Source organism: Bos javanicus, chromosome 20, assembly GCF_032452875.1.
Source record: "Bos javanicus breed banteng chromosome 20, ARS-OSU_banteng_1.0, whole genome shotgun sequence".
Lineage (NCBI taxonomy): Eukaryota > Metazoa > Chordata > Mammalia > Artiodactyla > Bovidae > Bos > Bos javanicus.
The window spans coordinates 39653163-39670269 of record NC_083887.1 but is presented as its reverse complement, the minus strand read 5'-3'; the positions used below and the strand labels follow the sequence as shown (position 1 = coordinate 39670269).

Below are 17107 nucleotides of genomic sequence, written 5' to 3'. Positions count from 1 at the left end.
ATGATGGTACAGTTTATTGATAAACAGACACAGGTGGATGATGCTAATAACAAGCAGTTATATACAGGAGCTGGTCTAGATGGAGAGGTGGCAGTTATCTGAAGGAAACCTCAAGGACATTTTCTACAATTTTAATTCAGAGACACCAGCTGAATGGTTTCCTTACCAAATTAAAAGGATCGGACTTTTCCACCTAAGGACATTCATTCTGGTTAACAGTAGAGCCTAAAATATTTCAATGAGCAACAAAAGGCTATTTTAGTGCTACTGAAAGAACTTTCTGGAAAGCTTTTCACAAACTTAAAAGCAGGAGTAAACTTTATGGGGAATAAAGCATTTCAAGTATTTTATAAATATATAAGCATTTTAAATTGACAAATATAACCTATCAAGTAAATTGAAAGGCAGAAAAACTGCCACAATTTAGTACAGGCAAACTAAAAATATTCCCAAATCAAAAGCCATGATAACCATTTTCAGAATTCCGTCATTACTGTATAATCAGTCTTGTTTCCTGATTAGAATAATTAGACCACTGTGATACTGTTTTTTCAAGTTTCCATGCACACGATTTTTTTATATTACACTGTAAATGCAATATTCACATTCGTTTGCACTGTGGGGCTTGGAACTTAGAGATTAACTCTAAGTTTATGAATTTCAATAATATTATCTAACTTAAGCTGATTGATCTCTTTCTGGCTGAACCCAAATTCTTTAAGAATCTCTTCAGTGTGTTCTCCTACAAAAGGATCCCTTTTAATCGAAGGGAGAGCTGGGGTGTTGGACAGCAGAGGAGCAGGGCGGGGACTCACACGCTGCTCTGTATCAGTAATAAACGAGCCCCGATCTTTGTTGTGACCATGATGGGTAACCTCTTCAAAAGTCAGCACAGGAGTCACGCATGCATCAGTGCCGTCAAAGATCTGACACCACTCTGCCTTTGTCTTCTTTGCAAAGATATCTGCAAATTTCTTCTTCATTTCTGGCCAATCCTTCATACTTAACTGATTGGGAAGTTCATCAGACTTTAGCCCAAGTCCTGAGAGAAAAACAGAATTTCTTAAATCACCATGCTTTGGGTGCAGTAAATATAATCAGCGCAAATGAGTTTTGAACTCATCATACTTGCCCCAAATGGGATATTTTATAAGAATTCTCAAATGAGTCAAGAGAAGAAATTCACTCAATTTGAAGTTGAAGCCAAAGCTGGAGAAGGCAGTAGCGTAACAGGACTCAAAACAGACTTTCTAAGTCTTTGCAAGATCTTATTATTTACATTTCATCAAAAGCAGTCTATTTTTAATTGTCTAGTTTCCAGAAATCAACTTCTTCCCTCTGAGAAGTTTTTCCAAAAGAGACTTTGTCATGAAGTTATTATCTGCCATGTGTGTGCTCAGTCGCTAAGCTGTGTCTGACTCTTTTGTGACCCCCTGTAGCCCACCAGGCTCCTCTGTCCATGGGATTTCCCAGGCAAGAACACTGGAGTGGGTTGTCATTTTCTTCTCCAGGGGATCTTCCTGACCCAGGAATCAAACCCGAGTCTCCTGCATTGGCAGGTGGATTCTTTACCACTGAGTCACCTGGGAAGCCCAAAGATACATGCAAATTGTTCCAACAGCAAACATGACAGCAAGTTATCAGCCAGCCAATCAACAGGGACACAGAGACTCTCTCTCTCAAGTACAAAGAGTTCTGAAGGGCCCCTCAACACAAGGGACAGAGAAGATGAGAGGATTTGCCAGGGAATATCACAAGAAGGATGGCTTCTCCAGTCCATGACTTGATCTGTGCTCCCTTTATTGACTACAGGAACCCACCCACCCCTGTAGATACACCCCAACTCCAGTGCTGATTAAATTATACCCAAAGGGCAACTTTGCCTTTGGGGTTTGGTGTAATTCATTTTTATTCCCTCTTGTATAAGAGGGTTTCTAAATTTAAATTATGCATAATATTTTGCATAAGTTTAGCCAAGTTAATCGAGCAATTCTCATTTTTTTTCATCCTCTCCTTATCTACAGTGTTGAAAAACAATGACCAATAATTGTAAGCTGCTCTGAAGATGCAGAAGTGCCTACAGAGGTAAGAAGACAGGAATACTATAGGCTCTTCGTAGAGTTTTTAGGGATGTAAGGATATAAGAACTCACATAATTCTGAACAGCTGTGAAAAAACACCTGTGCAAATACATTGTTCTCTGTAGCCACCTGTCCCATTCAAAACCAGGAAAGATATAAAGCCATAGTTTCAGATTTACCACAGTAACCTATGAAGAAATATTTCTAAGGATGTCTTTCACTTTGCTTTCTTCTTCTTGATTGTCCCAAACTCTGTGATTAAGAAGCATATAAAATGAGCAGTTAGCCAAAGCGCTTAAGTAAGTAGACCACGGCTAACTGCTGGAAACATATATGCATGCTTTTATAAAGTTTTCTTTTTTTTTTTAATCAGAATGTGATCAGAATCATCAACTAGAAGTGCAGCCAACAGTTCTCCAACAAACACTAAACTTAAGGTTACACGGGTTTGTTAAGGTGCACAGGTCTGTACACCGGAATCAGTTCAGTTCAGTTCAGTCGCTCAGTTGTGTCCGACTCTTTCTAGAAATCAGAACACTTCTACCCCTGACTCTGACACACCAGCTGTGTCAACATGGCTGCTATTTAAAAGGGTGAGGCTGAAGATATTCGGTATTGACAAAAAATGATGTCTTTGCTATATTTTTTAATTAAAAAAGTATTAATTATAAACATGTGGTTATGTATTTTACACATTATATAAATATATAATATAATGTATATAATTATATATATATTATAAAAATTATATAATATACATATATTTATATTATACAAATTATAATATATTTATATTATATAGATTATTAAAAAATTTAATCGTGTCTGTATGTGTACAGGGAAAATTCTTAAAGGCCACATTCCAAACTTTCCTAAAGTAGAAGGACAAGGGATAATTTTTACCTCTTACCTTATAAATTCTGTATTGTTTACACTTTTTTCATAAAAAATACATTATTTTGAATTTTTTCATTTTTTAAAATTGTGGTAAAATATACAAAATATAAAATTGACCATTTTAGCCACTGGAGAAGGCAATGGCAACCCACTCCAGTACTCTTGCCTGGAGTCCCCCCACGGACGGAGGGGCCTGGTAGGCTGCAGTCCATGGGGTTGCTAGGAGTCTGACACGACTGAGCGACTTCGCTTTCACTTTTCACTTTCATGCATTGGAGAAGGAAATGGCAACCCACTCCAGTGTTCTTGCCTGGAGAATCCCAGGGACGGGGAGCCTGGTGGGCTGCCATCTATGGGGTCGCACAGAGTCGGATACAACTGAAGCGACTTAGCAGCAGCAAGAATATAGTACTATGTTATTAAGTACATTCATATTGTTCTGGAACCATTACCACCATTCATCTCCAGAACTTTTTATCTTTCCAAATTGAAACTGTACCAGGTTCCCTGGTGGCTCAGATGGTAAAAAATCTGCCTGCAATGCAGGAGACCCAGGTTCAATTCCTGGGTTGGGAAGATCCCCTGGAGAAGGGAATGGCAACCCACTCCAATATTCTTGCATGAAGAATTTCATGGACAGAGGAGCCTGGAGGGCTACAGTCCATGGGGTTGCAAAGAGTTGGACACAACTGAGCAACTAACACTTTTACCCATTAAACACTAACACTCTATTCTCTGCTTCCCCCAGTCCCTGTTCAAATATCTGTTTAAGTTCCCACTTTTAATTCTTTTGGATATATAACCAGAAGTGGAATTGCTGGATCATATGGTAATTCTATGTTTAATTTTTTGAGGAGTCACCATATCATTTTCCACAATGGCTGTATAATTTTACATTCTTACCAGTAACGCATGGGGTTCCAATCTCTCCACATCCTCACCAACACTTATTTCCTGGCTTTCTTTTAATAATATTTTGAAATCTTAAAGCAACTTTAAAAAATTCTCTATTGCCTTTACTACAAGAATCTTATGTCATGAGAGTCTCAGTATTTTCAGATTTCTTTGCCCTGGAAGCATTAGAAACATAGCACAGAGGATTCTGAGCCTTACAAAAACCTTGTGTATTTATGCTCAGACACTGAGAGCTAAATAAAGCTATGGTCTCAAAGATCTCAAAATGTACGGTGAAATAATAAATTAACACTAACTCAAAAAAATCATTACCGATGTGGGAGTTTGTCCACACCTCTCTGTTCTATCGTTCTTCTAACTTACAGTTAAGTTAGGGAAGGTAATATAGTTGATCACAGAATGCATTCTGATGCTTACAAAAACCATCATTCCAGCAACATACAGACTACTCTGAGTAGCATTTTGCATCTGAAAAGCTATCAGACATAAAACTCCAAACTTAAAGCTGGAAGATAAATGTGCTGCAACACATGTGCTTGTCACACCGCTTCAGCATATATTCTAAAACTTCTTAGAAATGAAATAATCTGTGAAGTGAACTTTAGATTCACATTTCACAGGGACAAGATAACTTCAGTCCAATTATCAGTCAGGGCAGAAGGGATCCCAAATTTTTCTGCTAACCTGTGGCAACATATCAGTAAGACAAGAATCTGCAAGAAAGGTGAACCGCAGAAGCATCAGGTGACGGTGACATATCCCAACAAACTCTCACTTGCCAAAGTCTCTCTGTGCTCTGGTGACCCCATTACTAAGTACCAGGAGGGACACCTATCCATCAAGGAATAAAAACTGGTAGAACCAGCAGATCATTTCCAGGCAAGAACAGACTGTGGCCGTGCAACGGGCAGGATAAATATCCAGCACCACTGAGTATGGCTCCCCAGGCGGCACCAGTGGTGGAGAACCTGCCTGCCAGTGCAGGGGACAGAAGAGCTGAGCTCCATCCCTGGGTTGGGAGGGCCCCTGCAGAAGGGCATGAACCCACTCCAGTATTCTTGCCTGGAGAATCCCAGAGACAGAGGAGCCTGGCGGGCTATGGTCCATAGCGTCGCACAGAGTTGGACACAACTGAAGAGACTTAGCACAGCACTGAGTATGAAAGGTAATAAAAACACTGAACGCCCACAAAAAGGATTATGATCTTTTTAATCTGAGCTATTTATAGACCTTTTTTATAAAATTACTTGTCAATTTAAAAGATGGGGGAAGCGCCTCACAATATAATGATGACCATCATTAGGCTAGTTATAAAGTGGGTATATACATATAATAAAAGACATCATGAACTTCAAAAGACCCCAAAATAGAGGCTGGAAAACATCCACAGAAAAGAGGTTCCTGAAAAGTTACTCACCCTTGATCAGCAGCTCATAGAACTGGGGCTCTATTGCTCCGACAGCCATGAACCCCCCGTCGGCTGTCCGGTAGGTTGTATAGAAAGGAGCTCCACCATCTAACATGTTCTGTCCACGGGGCTGCTCCCACAATCCTGTTTCTTGGGTTTTCCACATAAAAGAACTTAGATATGCTGTTCCTTCCACCTTTGAAGAAACAGAATACAACGTGAATCCAGGTAATGCAACTATACAAATTATGACTGATTCCTACTTGGGTTTTAAAAAAATGTTTGTATAAAAATGTTTATCTTAGAATATAGAAAGATTATACCTAATTATACAACTTCTTTGAATATTTAGAGAAAGTGAGTGAGGACAGGTTTATGATAGAGCTCCTGCACTATTCAGATCAGGGAATATTGTTCAGAAGAGACTTCGAGGAACTACTTCTGCTCTTCTTTTCAAATAAGACTGGCAGAATGTTGACAATTTCTGAAGCTAAGTGAGACTAGCTTCACTAGTAAGCTTACTTCACCATTAGGAAGCTAATTATATATTCTCTTTACTTTTATATATGTTAAAAATGGTCAGGATAAAAAAGCTGAAATAAAGAAAAAGGTTTTTGAAAAATCTATCATCTGATCTCAGTACTTATAAACACATACACACAAACACATGAAGCAGATCACATTTTAAAGGTAAATTGCATGACAGTTATATTTAGTTGATTCTAGTTTTGATACCCAGCGCAAGAAAAACAAATTTGAATATTTAACATATTTTAACTTTAATTATCACTAGAAAGTTACAGAATAAACATAACAATGTGGCTGGCAGGTGATAAAGGTTTGCTGAGTACAGACAAACTAGTTTGGGAATGCCAGCTTCCCACTAGTCCTGAAATAAAAAGGATTCACATCTCCGGTATGATTGTCATGAGACTAGACGCACTGAGCTAACTAAAGAACACTTCCCTGTCCTTCTGGCACTCCAGGAAGAAGGCCAGCAAAGCATCCTCATCTCTGAGGTTATTAATAGAAAGGCCCCAACCGTGAGCATGCGATTTCTCACGGATTCTGGCTACGAAACAAACACAAAATTTAACAGGCAAGAAGACTGCAGTGGGTTGCCAATTCCTCCTCCAGGGGATCTTCCCAACCCAGGGACCGGACCCTTGTCTCCAGGGTCTGCAGGTGGATTCTTTACCACTGTGCCAGTTGGGAAGCCCATCTTTAGATACGTCTCAGTTTTCTCTTTTAGCTTGAGGAAGCTCATGAACACTTGAATCCATGGATCTGCCTGGTAGGCTACAGTCCATGGGGGTCTCGAAGAGTTGGACATGACTAAGCGACTTCACTTTCACTTTTCACTTTCCTGCATTGGAGAAGGAAATGGCAACCCACTCCAGTGTTCTTGCCTGGAGAATCCCAGGGACGGGGGAGCCTGGTGGGCTGCCGTCTACGGGATCGCACAGAGTTGGACACAACTGAAGCGACTTAGCAGCATACACTGGATGTACTGATGAGACTATTGAAAAAAGATGTCCTTACAGTGTTATGGGTCTATTTTGGCTCACTCAGGATACAAACAGGCTCTAATCTAACTCCACCTTTACTTGGCGCCATAGAAGGACACAGGACAAGACACAGCAATTATAATCCTTATCTCATCAACAGGCTACCAAGCACATACCTCTCTTCCCCCTCATCCAAATGCAGCATGTGCTGCCACAGATGACAGCCCTTGAGGCAGGGAAACTGCAGCCTCAGTTTCCCAACTTTTTATATTATTCTCATCACATAGGCCAATGGCCTGAATGCCAACACGCAGTCCCCCAGGTCAGAAGCGCTCCCTTAGGTCAGGAGTAAACACAGTAAAACAGACCCCACATGCCATGTGCGTGCATGCTGAGTTGCTTCAGTCCTGTCTGACATCCAGACTCTTTGTGACCCAATGGATTATAGCCCACCAGGCTCCTTTGTCCATGAGGATTCTCTAGGCAAGCATACTGGAGTGTAGTGCCATGCCCTCCCCCAGGGGGATCTTTGCAACCCAGGGATTGAACCCAAGTCTCAGGCATCTCCTGTATTGGCAGGTGGGTTCTTTACCACTAGTGCCCCCTGGGAAGCCCTAACTCTACAGTTTCTAAGGGAACAGTCTGATGAAGAGATGACTCCAGGTCATCATGGGCAGGCCTAGGTCACAGATTCTGCTGCTAAAGTCATTTGGAAACTATTCGTCTAAAAGAATAAGATATATGTCCCCTCCAATCAGCCTCCTCCTTCAGTGGTTCTCCCCAGGGTACCAGAGCCACCATCCACTGGGTCTTCTAAGTCAGAGATCAGGGCGCGATCCTTGATTCCTTCCTCTCCCTTCACTGCCAAATGTGAATCCTTAAATCCAGACCTAGTCTATCATTGACCATTTTAGTACTTGCCTTTATCTCTCAGTCTTGTCTTCATCAAATCCACTCTCCAGCCTACCAGCAAAGATAGGTCCAAATGTAACCTGTATAGTGGCACTAGACGGCTCTCATCAACTAGCTGTGAGAACTCAGGCAAAGTTCTGAATGCGCTGATGAGTGTGTTGAAAAAAGATGTCCTAACAGTTTTATGGGTCTGTTGCTCACTCATGTCCTACTCTTTGCAACCCCATGGACTATAGCCCACCAGGGTCCTCTGGCCATGGGATTTTTCAGACAAGAATACTGGAGTGAGTTGCCATTTCCTCCTCCAGGGGATCTTCCTGACCCAGGGATCAAACTCACATCTCCTATATTTCCTGCACTGTAGGTGAATTCTTTACCTGCTGAGCCATGAGGGAATCCCTGTTACAGGTCTAACTCGGTTCAGTAACAATGTATCCCAGGAGAGGGGAATGGCAACCCACTCCAGTATTCTTGCCTGGAAAGTCCATGGATAAAAAAGCCTCATGGACTGCAGTCCATGGGGGTCACACAACTGAGTGCCCATGTGTGAGGGGTCTGGAGGGAGATGGGTTGGTAGCAATAAACAGGTAGAACTGGAAACAAACAAACAAACAATGTATTCCAAGTGAAATTGTTGTTTTGGGGATTAGGAGAAATCACATAGGAGAAGTGCCTAAGAGAACATGAAGCAAGTGCTCCGTGTGTGAGAGAGACGACACTGAAGCAGCCTGACATTCAAATCTTCGCTACACAGTGCAGCAGGAAGGTCTAAACTGGTCCATTTTACTTGAGCATCATCAAGAATCTCCTCTTCCTGCTAAAGGAGACTTCCTGGGCCCAGTTTTGAATGAAGATCTCTTAAAAATCACATTCAAAGCACAAGACATAAGACGGGGAAAATCACTGAAACACAACGTAGTAATCAAGTGAGTCATGAACAGTTTAGAAAGTTGACTCCACAAACAGACGGTCAAAATATGACATTCTGACACATGTCAAACATATGAAGCTATTTTAAAGAGAAGGCTATCTTTGGTAACTTGGATTCAAATTTCAAATCTCAATTTATCTCCTGTCTTGTTCAAAAGAGGATTTGAGGCAGCCATGTATCAACCTTAGGAACAAACGCTAGGCTTATCATTTTCCCCAGTTAACACTTACCATGCTTGCGTCAATGACCTGACCTTTGCCAGAGCATGTGCGTTCAAACAACGCCATAATGATGCCCATTGCGCACATGAGGCCACCACCACCAAAGTCAGCCAGGAGATTCAACGGGGCATATGGATTCTCACCACTTCTGCCAATTCTTGATAAAACACCTATACCATGGGGAAAAAAAAAAAAAAAAAGGAGGACCATAAAGGGTAAATTTAATGTGCATTTAAAATTTTTATTTATTTATTTTTGACTGTGCTGGATCTTCGTTGCTCTCTCTGGTTGTATTGAGTGGAGGCTACTCTCTAATTGCAGTGCATGGGCTTCTCATTGCAGTGGCTTCTCCTGTTGCAGAGCACAGGCCCCAGGACACACAGGCTTCAGTAGCTGTGGCACGTGGGCTCAGTCATTGCAGCTCTGGGGCTCTCGAACAACAGGCTCAACAGTAAGCCTGTACTTTACAGGCTTAGTTGCTCCATGGCATGTGGGATCTTCCCAGACGTGTCTCCTGCATTAGCAGGCAGATTCTTTACCAATGAGCCATCCAGTGGTAAATGGGTTAAAAAGCCCATTTAATGTATACTTTAAATAAATACGTGAACATCTTAGAAGGGAAACCAATCTCTCTAGCTACTAGTTGTAAGTAAAAATTAATATCTAATCCTTTTCTAAACCTAAACTTGTTCGGTATATTTATAAGATGGTTTTCCTTTCCTTGTTTTTTTTTTTTTAATGTCTTTATTTTCTTTAAAACTTTATTCCTACTAACATTTTCAGAATTCTATGGCTAAGTTTTTATTCACTGAGTTGTGTGTGTGGGGAGGAAGGTTGCTATCCACTTAGTTTATGACTTAACAATGGTATAAGGCACTTCCATTCTTATTAGAAAGAGATGCAAGAAAATAAATACAAGAAAAAGAAAAGGAATTGCATTTTTAAATAGATATGAAAAATCAATTCTCCACTCACTCTTTTCCTCAACCTTTAAATGTGTACACACAGAATATTTGAGACGTCTTTTACTCGGCAATACGGTTCTTAGAAATCTAGAATTAGGTCATTCTAAGACCTCCTTATTGCCAAATTCAGACTTAAGTTGAAGAAAGTAGGGAAAACCACTAGACCATTCAGGTATGACCTAAATCAAATCCCTTATGATTCTACAGTGGAAGTGAGAAATACATTTAAGGGACTAGATCTGATAGAGTGCCTGATGAACTATGGACAGAGGTTCATGACATTGTACAGTAGACAGGGATCAAGACCATCCCCATGGAAAAGAAATGCAAAAAGCAAAATGGCTGTCTGAGGAGGCCTTACAAATACGTATGAAAAGAAGAGAAGCGAAAAGCAAAGGAGAAAAGGAAAGATATACCCATTTGAAGGCAGAGTTCCAAAAAAGAGCAAGGAGAGACAAGAAAGCCTTCCTCAGCGATCAATGCAAAGAAATAGAGAAAAACAACAGAATGGGAAAGACTAGAGATCTCTTCAAGAAAATTAGAGATACCAAGGGAACATTTAATTTAAAGATGGGCTCAATAAAGGACAGAAATGGTATGGACTTAACAGAAGCAGAACATATTAAGAAGAGGTGGCAAGAATACACAGAAGAACTGTACAAAAAAGATCTTCATGACCCAGATAATCACAATGGTGTGATCACTCACCTAGAGCCAGACATCCTGGAATGTGAAGTCAAGTGGGCCTTAGAAAGCACCACTATGAACAAAGCTGGTGGAGGTGATGGAATTCCAGTTGAGCTATTTCAAATCCTGAAAGATGGTGCTGTGAAAGTGCTGCACTCAATGGGCAGCAGATTTGGAAAACTCAGCAGTGGCCACAGGACTGGAAAAGGGCAGTTTTCATTCCAATCCCAAAGAAAGATAATGCCAAAGAATGCTCAAACTGCTACACAATTGCACTCATCTCGCACGCTAGTAAAGTAATGCTCAAAATTCTCCAAGCCAGGCTTCAGCAATACATGAACTATGAACTTCCTGATGTTCAAGCTGGTTTTAGAAAAGGCAGAGGAACCAGAGATCAAATTGCCAACATCTGCTGGATCATGGAAAAAGCAAGAGAGTTCCAGAAAAACATCTATTTCTGTTTTATTGACTATGCCAAAGCCTTTGACTGTGTAGATCACAAGAAACTGTGGGAAATTCTGAAAGAGATGAGAATACCAGACCACCTGACCTGCCTCTTGAGAAACCGGTATATAGGTCAGGAAGCAACAGTTAGAACTGGACATGGAACAACAGACTGGTTCCAAATAGGAAAAGGAGTACATCAAGGCTGTATATTGTCACCCTGCTTGCTGCTAAGTCACTTCAGTCGTGCCCAACTCTGTGCGACCCCATAGACGGAAGCCCACCAGGCTCCCCCGTCCCTGGGATTCTCCAGGCAAGAACACTGGAGTGGGTTGCTTAACTTATATGCGAGTACATCATGAGAAATGGGCTGGAAGAAGCACAAGCTGGAATCAAGATTGCTGGGAGAAATATCAATAACTTCAGATATGTAGATGACTTCACACTTACGGAAGAAAGTTAAAAGGAACTAAAAAGCTTCTTTATGAAAGTGAGAGAGAAGAGTGAAAAAGTTGGCTTAAAGCTCAACATTTTGAAAACTAAGATCATGGCATCTGGTCCCATCACTTCATGGCAAATAGATGGGGAAACAGTGGAAACAGTGTCAGACTTTATTTTGGGGGGCTCCAAAATCACTGCAGATGGTGACTGCAGCCATGCAATTAAAAGATGCTTACTCCTTGGAAGGAAAGTTATGACCAACCTAGATAGCATATTGAAAAGCAGAGACATTACTTTGCCAGCAAAGGTCCGTCTAGTCAAAACTATGGTTTTTCCAGTGGTCACGTATGGATGTGAGTTGGACTGTGAAGAAAGCTGAGTGCTGAAGAATTGATGGTTTTGAACTGTGGTGTTGGAGAAGACTCTTGAGAGTCCCTGGGAGTGCAAGGAGATCCAACCAGTCCATCCTAAAGATGAGTCCTGGGTGTTCATTGGAAGGACTGATGCTGAAGCTGAAACTCCAATACTTTGGCCACCTCATGCGAAGAGTTGACTCACTGGAAAAGACCCTGATGCTGGGAGGGATTCGGGGCAGGAGGAGAAGGGGACCACAGAGGATGAGATGGTTGTATGCATCACCGACTCGATGGACATGAGTTTGAGTGAACTCCGGGAGTTGGTGATGGACAGGGAGGCCTGGCGTGCTGCGATTCATGGGGTCACAGAGTCAGACAGGACTGGGCGACTGAACTGAACTGAACTGAAGAGCTTCCCTGGTAGCTCAGAGGGTAAAGAACCTGCCTGCCATGCAGGAGACTCAGATTCTATCCCTAAGTCAGGAAGATCCCCTGGAGAAGGGAATGGCAACCCACTCCAGTATTCTCACCTGGAGAAGTCCATGGACAGAGGAGCCTGGTGGGATACAGTCCATGGAGTCAGGAAGAGTTGGACATGACTGAGTGGTTAACACTTTCAAGATATGTTTGTACAGGCGAAAACCATGGGCTTTTTCTAGTATTCATAGAATTTCTAAAATCATGACTCAGTCGACAATTCACAATAAAGTAAGGGGGTACCAGATTGAAACTATTAATGTATCTTTGCAAACTACAGTACAACCATTTCTACTACCAATAAGTCTCCTACTTCCTAGCAGGGGCTTGTTGGAGAATTCACTCCACAAACATAGTCAGTAAATGTTACTAGTGAGTGTATTACCCCTCCCTGTGTGTTAAGGCAGGGGAAAGTGAAAGTGTTAGTTGCTCGACTCTTTGCGACCCCAGGGACTGTAGACTGCCAGGCTCCTCTGTCCATGTATTCTCCAGGCAAGAATACTGGAGTGGGTGGCCATGCCCTCCTCCAAGGGATATTCCAAACCCAGGGATCAAACCCATGTCTCCTGCATTGCAGGCAGATTCCTTACGATCGAATCATCAGAGGGAGGCTGACAATGACTGTTCCAAGACAAACCAATCTTTTTTAAAGAAGTACACGCTCTTTATTAATTCCAATAAATATTCCAAACTTCGCCTTTAAAAAATTCTAATGTGTAACTGTAGATCTTGACTAGGGGGAAAAAAAAGAGTGTAGAGAAATTGCTTTTTTTTCCAACATACCTGACAAAGCCAAATAGTTGATGTCATGTCCAGCCACCTTGGAGAACCTTCCTGACTGGCCGAATCCACTCAACCTGGCATAGATAAGCCTTGGGTTCTCCTTCTGCAGAATCTCGGGACCGAGCTGGAGTTTTTCCATTACCCCTTAAGAGAAAAGTTACATTTATTTTTTAAGGACAGCATGAATTGAAGATGGGTATAATCCCTTCTTTGTGGCAAATATAAAACAGCACTTTTTTGCAAGGAAAACTGGTAACATTTGTTGTGAGTTTATAATGAACGTATTGCCAGTAATTAAGAACCCAGATAGTGAAGCCCCCATTTCTGGAATGTGTGGCAGATCCCCCCACCCCAAGAATGCTATTTCCCTTCAGCACTGCCCTACATCCCTGCAGGCATACCCAAGCATCTTCAGAGTGGACATTCCATCCCTTCAGTCAGCCCCTTCAGAGTTTCCCCAGTTTGCTCCTAAGTAATTTATTAGAAATGGTCTGTTCTTTTGGAAGTTACTCTGGGTCTTTAATTGATCAAAAATTCACTTTTGGAAGCTGCTTTTCCTTTCAGGACCTCTTTTATGTCTATGCCTGCATGGGTGCCTGCTATACTTATGCATGTATATATTCCAGCTTCCCAAACAGCTCAGATGCTCCTCTGGCAGGATTCATGCCTCATCTGTTTCCACAGCCTCTAACATGCCCAGCAGTTCCTCTACAAAAAGGCTCAGTATAAATATCTGGTGGAAGAAGGGTTAGCAACAGCAGCATTTAATCGCTCTTAAGTTATCAGTGAGTACAGCTGACCCTTGAACAAGGTGAGTTTGAATTGTTTGGGTCCACTGACATGCAGTTTTTCAAAAGTAAATACTACAGTATTACACAGTCTGTGGTTGATGGATGCCGAGGAACTGTGGAGGACCACTGTAACTAAAGTACAGATTAGCCCTGGTTTGTTCAAGGGTCAATCAATATTTATTCTGCTAAAGCCAGGGAACCTAAAGAGTCCTGGGGTTAAAGATATAAAATTAGATAATAAAACTCACTGACTTTGTCTCCACAAAGCTATGATAAGTTACAAAAGGATTCTATTCCTAGACTGGTGGTTACCAAGGGTGAAGGATAGGAGAGGGATGAATTGGGAGCTTGGGATTAGCAGACGCAAACAAGTATATACAGAATGGATAAACAATAAGGTTCTACTATATAGCATAGGAAGCTCTATTCAATATCCTGTGATAAACCTGTGATAAATGGAAAATATGAAAAAGAATATATATGTAACTCAGTGGCTCTGCTGTACAGCAGTAATTAACACAACACTGTAAATCAACCATACTTCAATTAAACTCTTTCTCTAACTAGAAAGACATCAGCCTCAATCCACCCCAACACCCCCTGCAGCTATATCTGTATTCACAGCTCCACCTCTCCCCTAATACTAAGACAAATGATTTACCCATGTGGAGCCTCCTTCAATTTCAAGTTGTGTATTATTAAATTATAATACAATCCTGATTACTAAATTATTATTGTTGTAATCTCAGATCTGAGGGTGGATTCACTCACACATTTAAATACACCTGGTGCCCGACATAGCTGATTCATTCCCCATTTACTGACTTCCAGCTATATACCAAATGGGATTTGTACTTGAGCAAGAGCAGGTGTCTGAGGAAAGATCAAAGTGGTGCTAGACCCAAACATCAGCTTTAAAAGGCTGTTACAACTGTTATCAATGAAGCTGCAGCAGGTGTGCAAAGAATCCAGAAGTCACAGAAAGGAGGAAGAATGATGGGACTGATGATAATTGAAAGCTGGTGGTGGAAAAGGAAGATTTGGGAGCCTAGACAAAGGTAGGAGTTTTTCATTCAGGCAACTGGGTGGACATTGGTTCTATTCACTGAAATGATACAGAAAGAGGAGAGGACATTTTAGTAGGGAAGACGTGGGGCTCAGTTTGGAATATGTGGAAGCTGCAGTGCCCAGGAGACGGTCAGATAGAAGTGGGCAGAACTTGCCTATTCTGGAAGTCTGTGGCTCTAAAAGAAGGGGGCACAGTTATAGACTTGGCCATCACCTGCCTATAAAAAATAAAAACAAGAGAAATGGATAAGGGTTGCAAGAAACAGAGTGTAAAGGAAATTGAGCAGAAGCTGGAACCTGAACACCAGCATTTAAGGCAGCAGGTGTTCGCCTGGATTTACCCCGGTACACCAAGCTCCAAAATTTAGCAAAGTTTGACTATGAACCTACATGCAGTTTTCCAGGGAGAGAATCTATGGCTTTCGTTTGTTTCTGATAGGGTTCATGACCTTCACGTAATTAAGAAACGCAAACACAAAAGAGTAACTAAAAAAGGGGGGGAACTTGGGAAGGAGTCAGAGAGAGGTATAAGAAAAGTGAGGACAACAGCATTATCTCGGACTCCAAGAGTGGAAGATCGTCTCAGAGGGCGAACGATCAGCAACATCAAATGCAACAGCAAGGTCTAGAAAGTAGGGACGGAAAGGGTTCGGGTGGCAACAGGGCAAAGGTATGCGGGGTGCAGCCCCAAGCGGTCGGGCGCGGCGACCTCCCTTCTGCGGGGACCGTCCCCTCTCTGGCCCCGCGTAGGGGCAGGAGGCTCACCGGGGCGGAAAGGTTCCAGCATTACGTCCGCCCGGGCGCACAAGCGCCGCAGCACCGCCGCTCCCCGCGGCTGCTTCAGGTCCACCACCAGAGAGCGCTTGCCTCGGGCCAACCGGCTCGGGCCGCTGCGGGTGCCGGGTCGGTCCACACGCACCACCTGCGCCCCGAAGTCCGCCAGAACCATACCGCAGAAGGGAACCGGGGCCAGGCCGGCGAGTTCCACGACTGTGATGCCCCTAAGCGCCATGGGCCCAGCGTCTCCTTCCCAAACCGAAGAAGCAGCAGCTGCCTGAACTTCGGTTTCTACAGCCCAGGCCCTGGGCGCACGCTCCCTCCCTCGTGGCCCCGCCCCCACGCGTCTGCGCGCAGCCGCAGAGCCTGCGAAATAGTGCGTCTTCGGACCGCCTCCGGATCTGGGCTGTTAGTGGCCTGAGGTGGCTTAGATTTTAAAACTCTGCTGCTGTTGCTGCTAAATCGCAAACTTTAGGGGATCCTAAATTGTGCCCTAGGGGTTGACCTGGGGGTATGGGGGTGGGGGTGGGGCCCATGGCTGGTCCTGGATGTTTCAGGATGGTTTTTCCCAGCCGCTGTGCTCTATGGACCCGTTTATACCTCTCTGCCCTTGAAAAACATGAAAAATACATAAATATTTAAGAATAATGTTAAAGTGTTGTTTTTAGTTTCTCAGCTATCTGGGGTTAGTATCCTGTGTTTTTGCAGCCTGAGTTTCCTCCCTTTTTATTTTATTTTATTTTTTTTAGTTTCCTCCCTTTCACACCGAGGGAGTGACTGTAGTCTCGTGACTGTCGGAAGGAAGGCACTCTTCTTTACTGAGCTGGTTAGGCTCACGAGCTCACCTCTGGCAATAACTACAATGGACCCTTCGTTTAGTGACATGGCAGGCAATGTGCCAGTTATGATTATTCACCACCCACAAAAAACTTGTGTGCTATCATGGAATATAAAAAGCACATATGAGCAGGTGGTGCTCATCAGAGACAAATCTGAGAAGTTTAAAAATATTTTTAATTTGTCACCTGCCATTTCTACAATAGTTTGGCGTTTTTAATTTCAGTGCATTTTAAAAAGTACAATAAAATAAGAACAAATAGCTCCACTCCTTGCAGTTTGGAGTCTCCAAGAACTAGGGAGAGACTTTAATAGAGAAAAGTTGAGGCAAGGAAATTACTCATTGACTAGATGTAATTGCCTAGTTGACTGTTTGGATTTGTTTCCTACTTTGATTTCTGGACTCTCAGACCAGGTTAGATTCAGCTTGCTTACAGAGGATGCCAAGGCATGAGAGCCACATCACTCTAATGGCTTCCTTGTGTAATTAGCACCTATTTGTCCCCTCTAGCCCTTTGTTCAAGCATAAATTTTCTAACCCAGCCCTCTTTGATTTTGAGAAACGTAAAAGATAAATGTATAAAAAATACTCTAGCAAACACCCATAG

At 42.4% G+C, this 17107-nt stretch overlaps 1 protein-coding gene across 1 annotated transcript; it reads right to left on the bottom strand.

The window, feature by feature from the left end:
- Positions 1–589: 589 nt before the first annotated feature.
- AMACR (alpha-methylacyl-CoA racemase) lies at positions 590–16011 on the bottom strand. The gene is made up of 5 exons (XM_061393778.1): positions 15651–16011; positions 13027–13170; positions 8883–9043; positions 5311–5497; positions 590–1042 (listed from the first exon to the last, which is right to left on the bottom strand). Exons 1-5 carry the CDS (start codon positions 15895–15897, stop codon positions 633–635), a joined length of 1149 nt encoding a protein of 382 aa, XP_061249762.1. The 5' UTR covers positions 15898–16011; the 3' UTR covers positions 590–632.
- Between the last annotated feature and the right edge of the window lie 1096 nt (positions 16012–17107).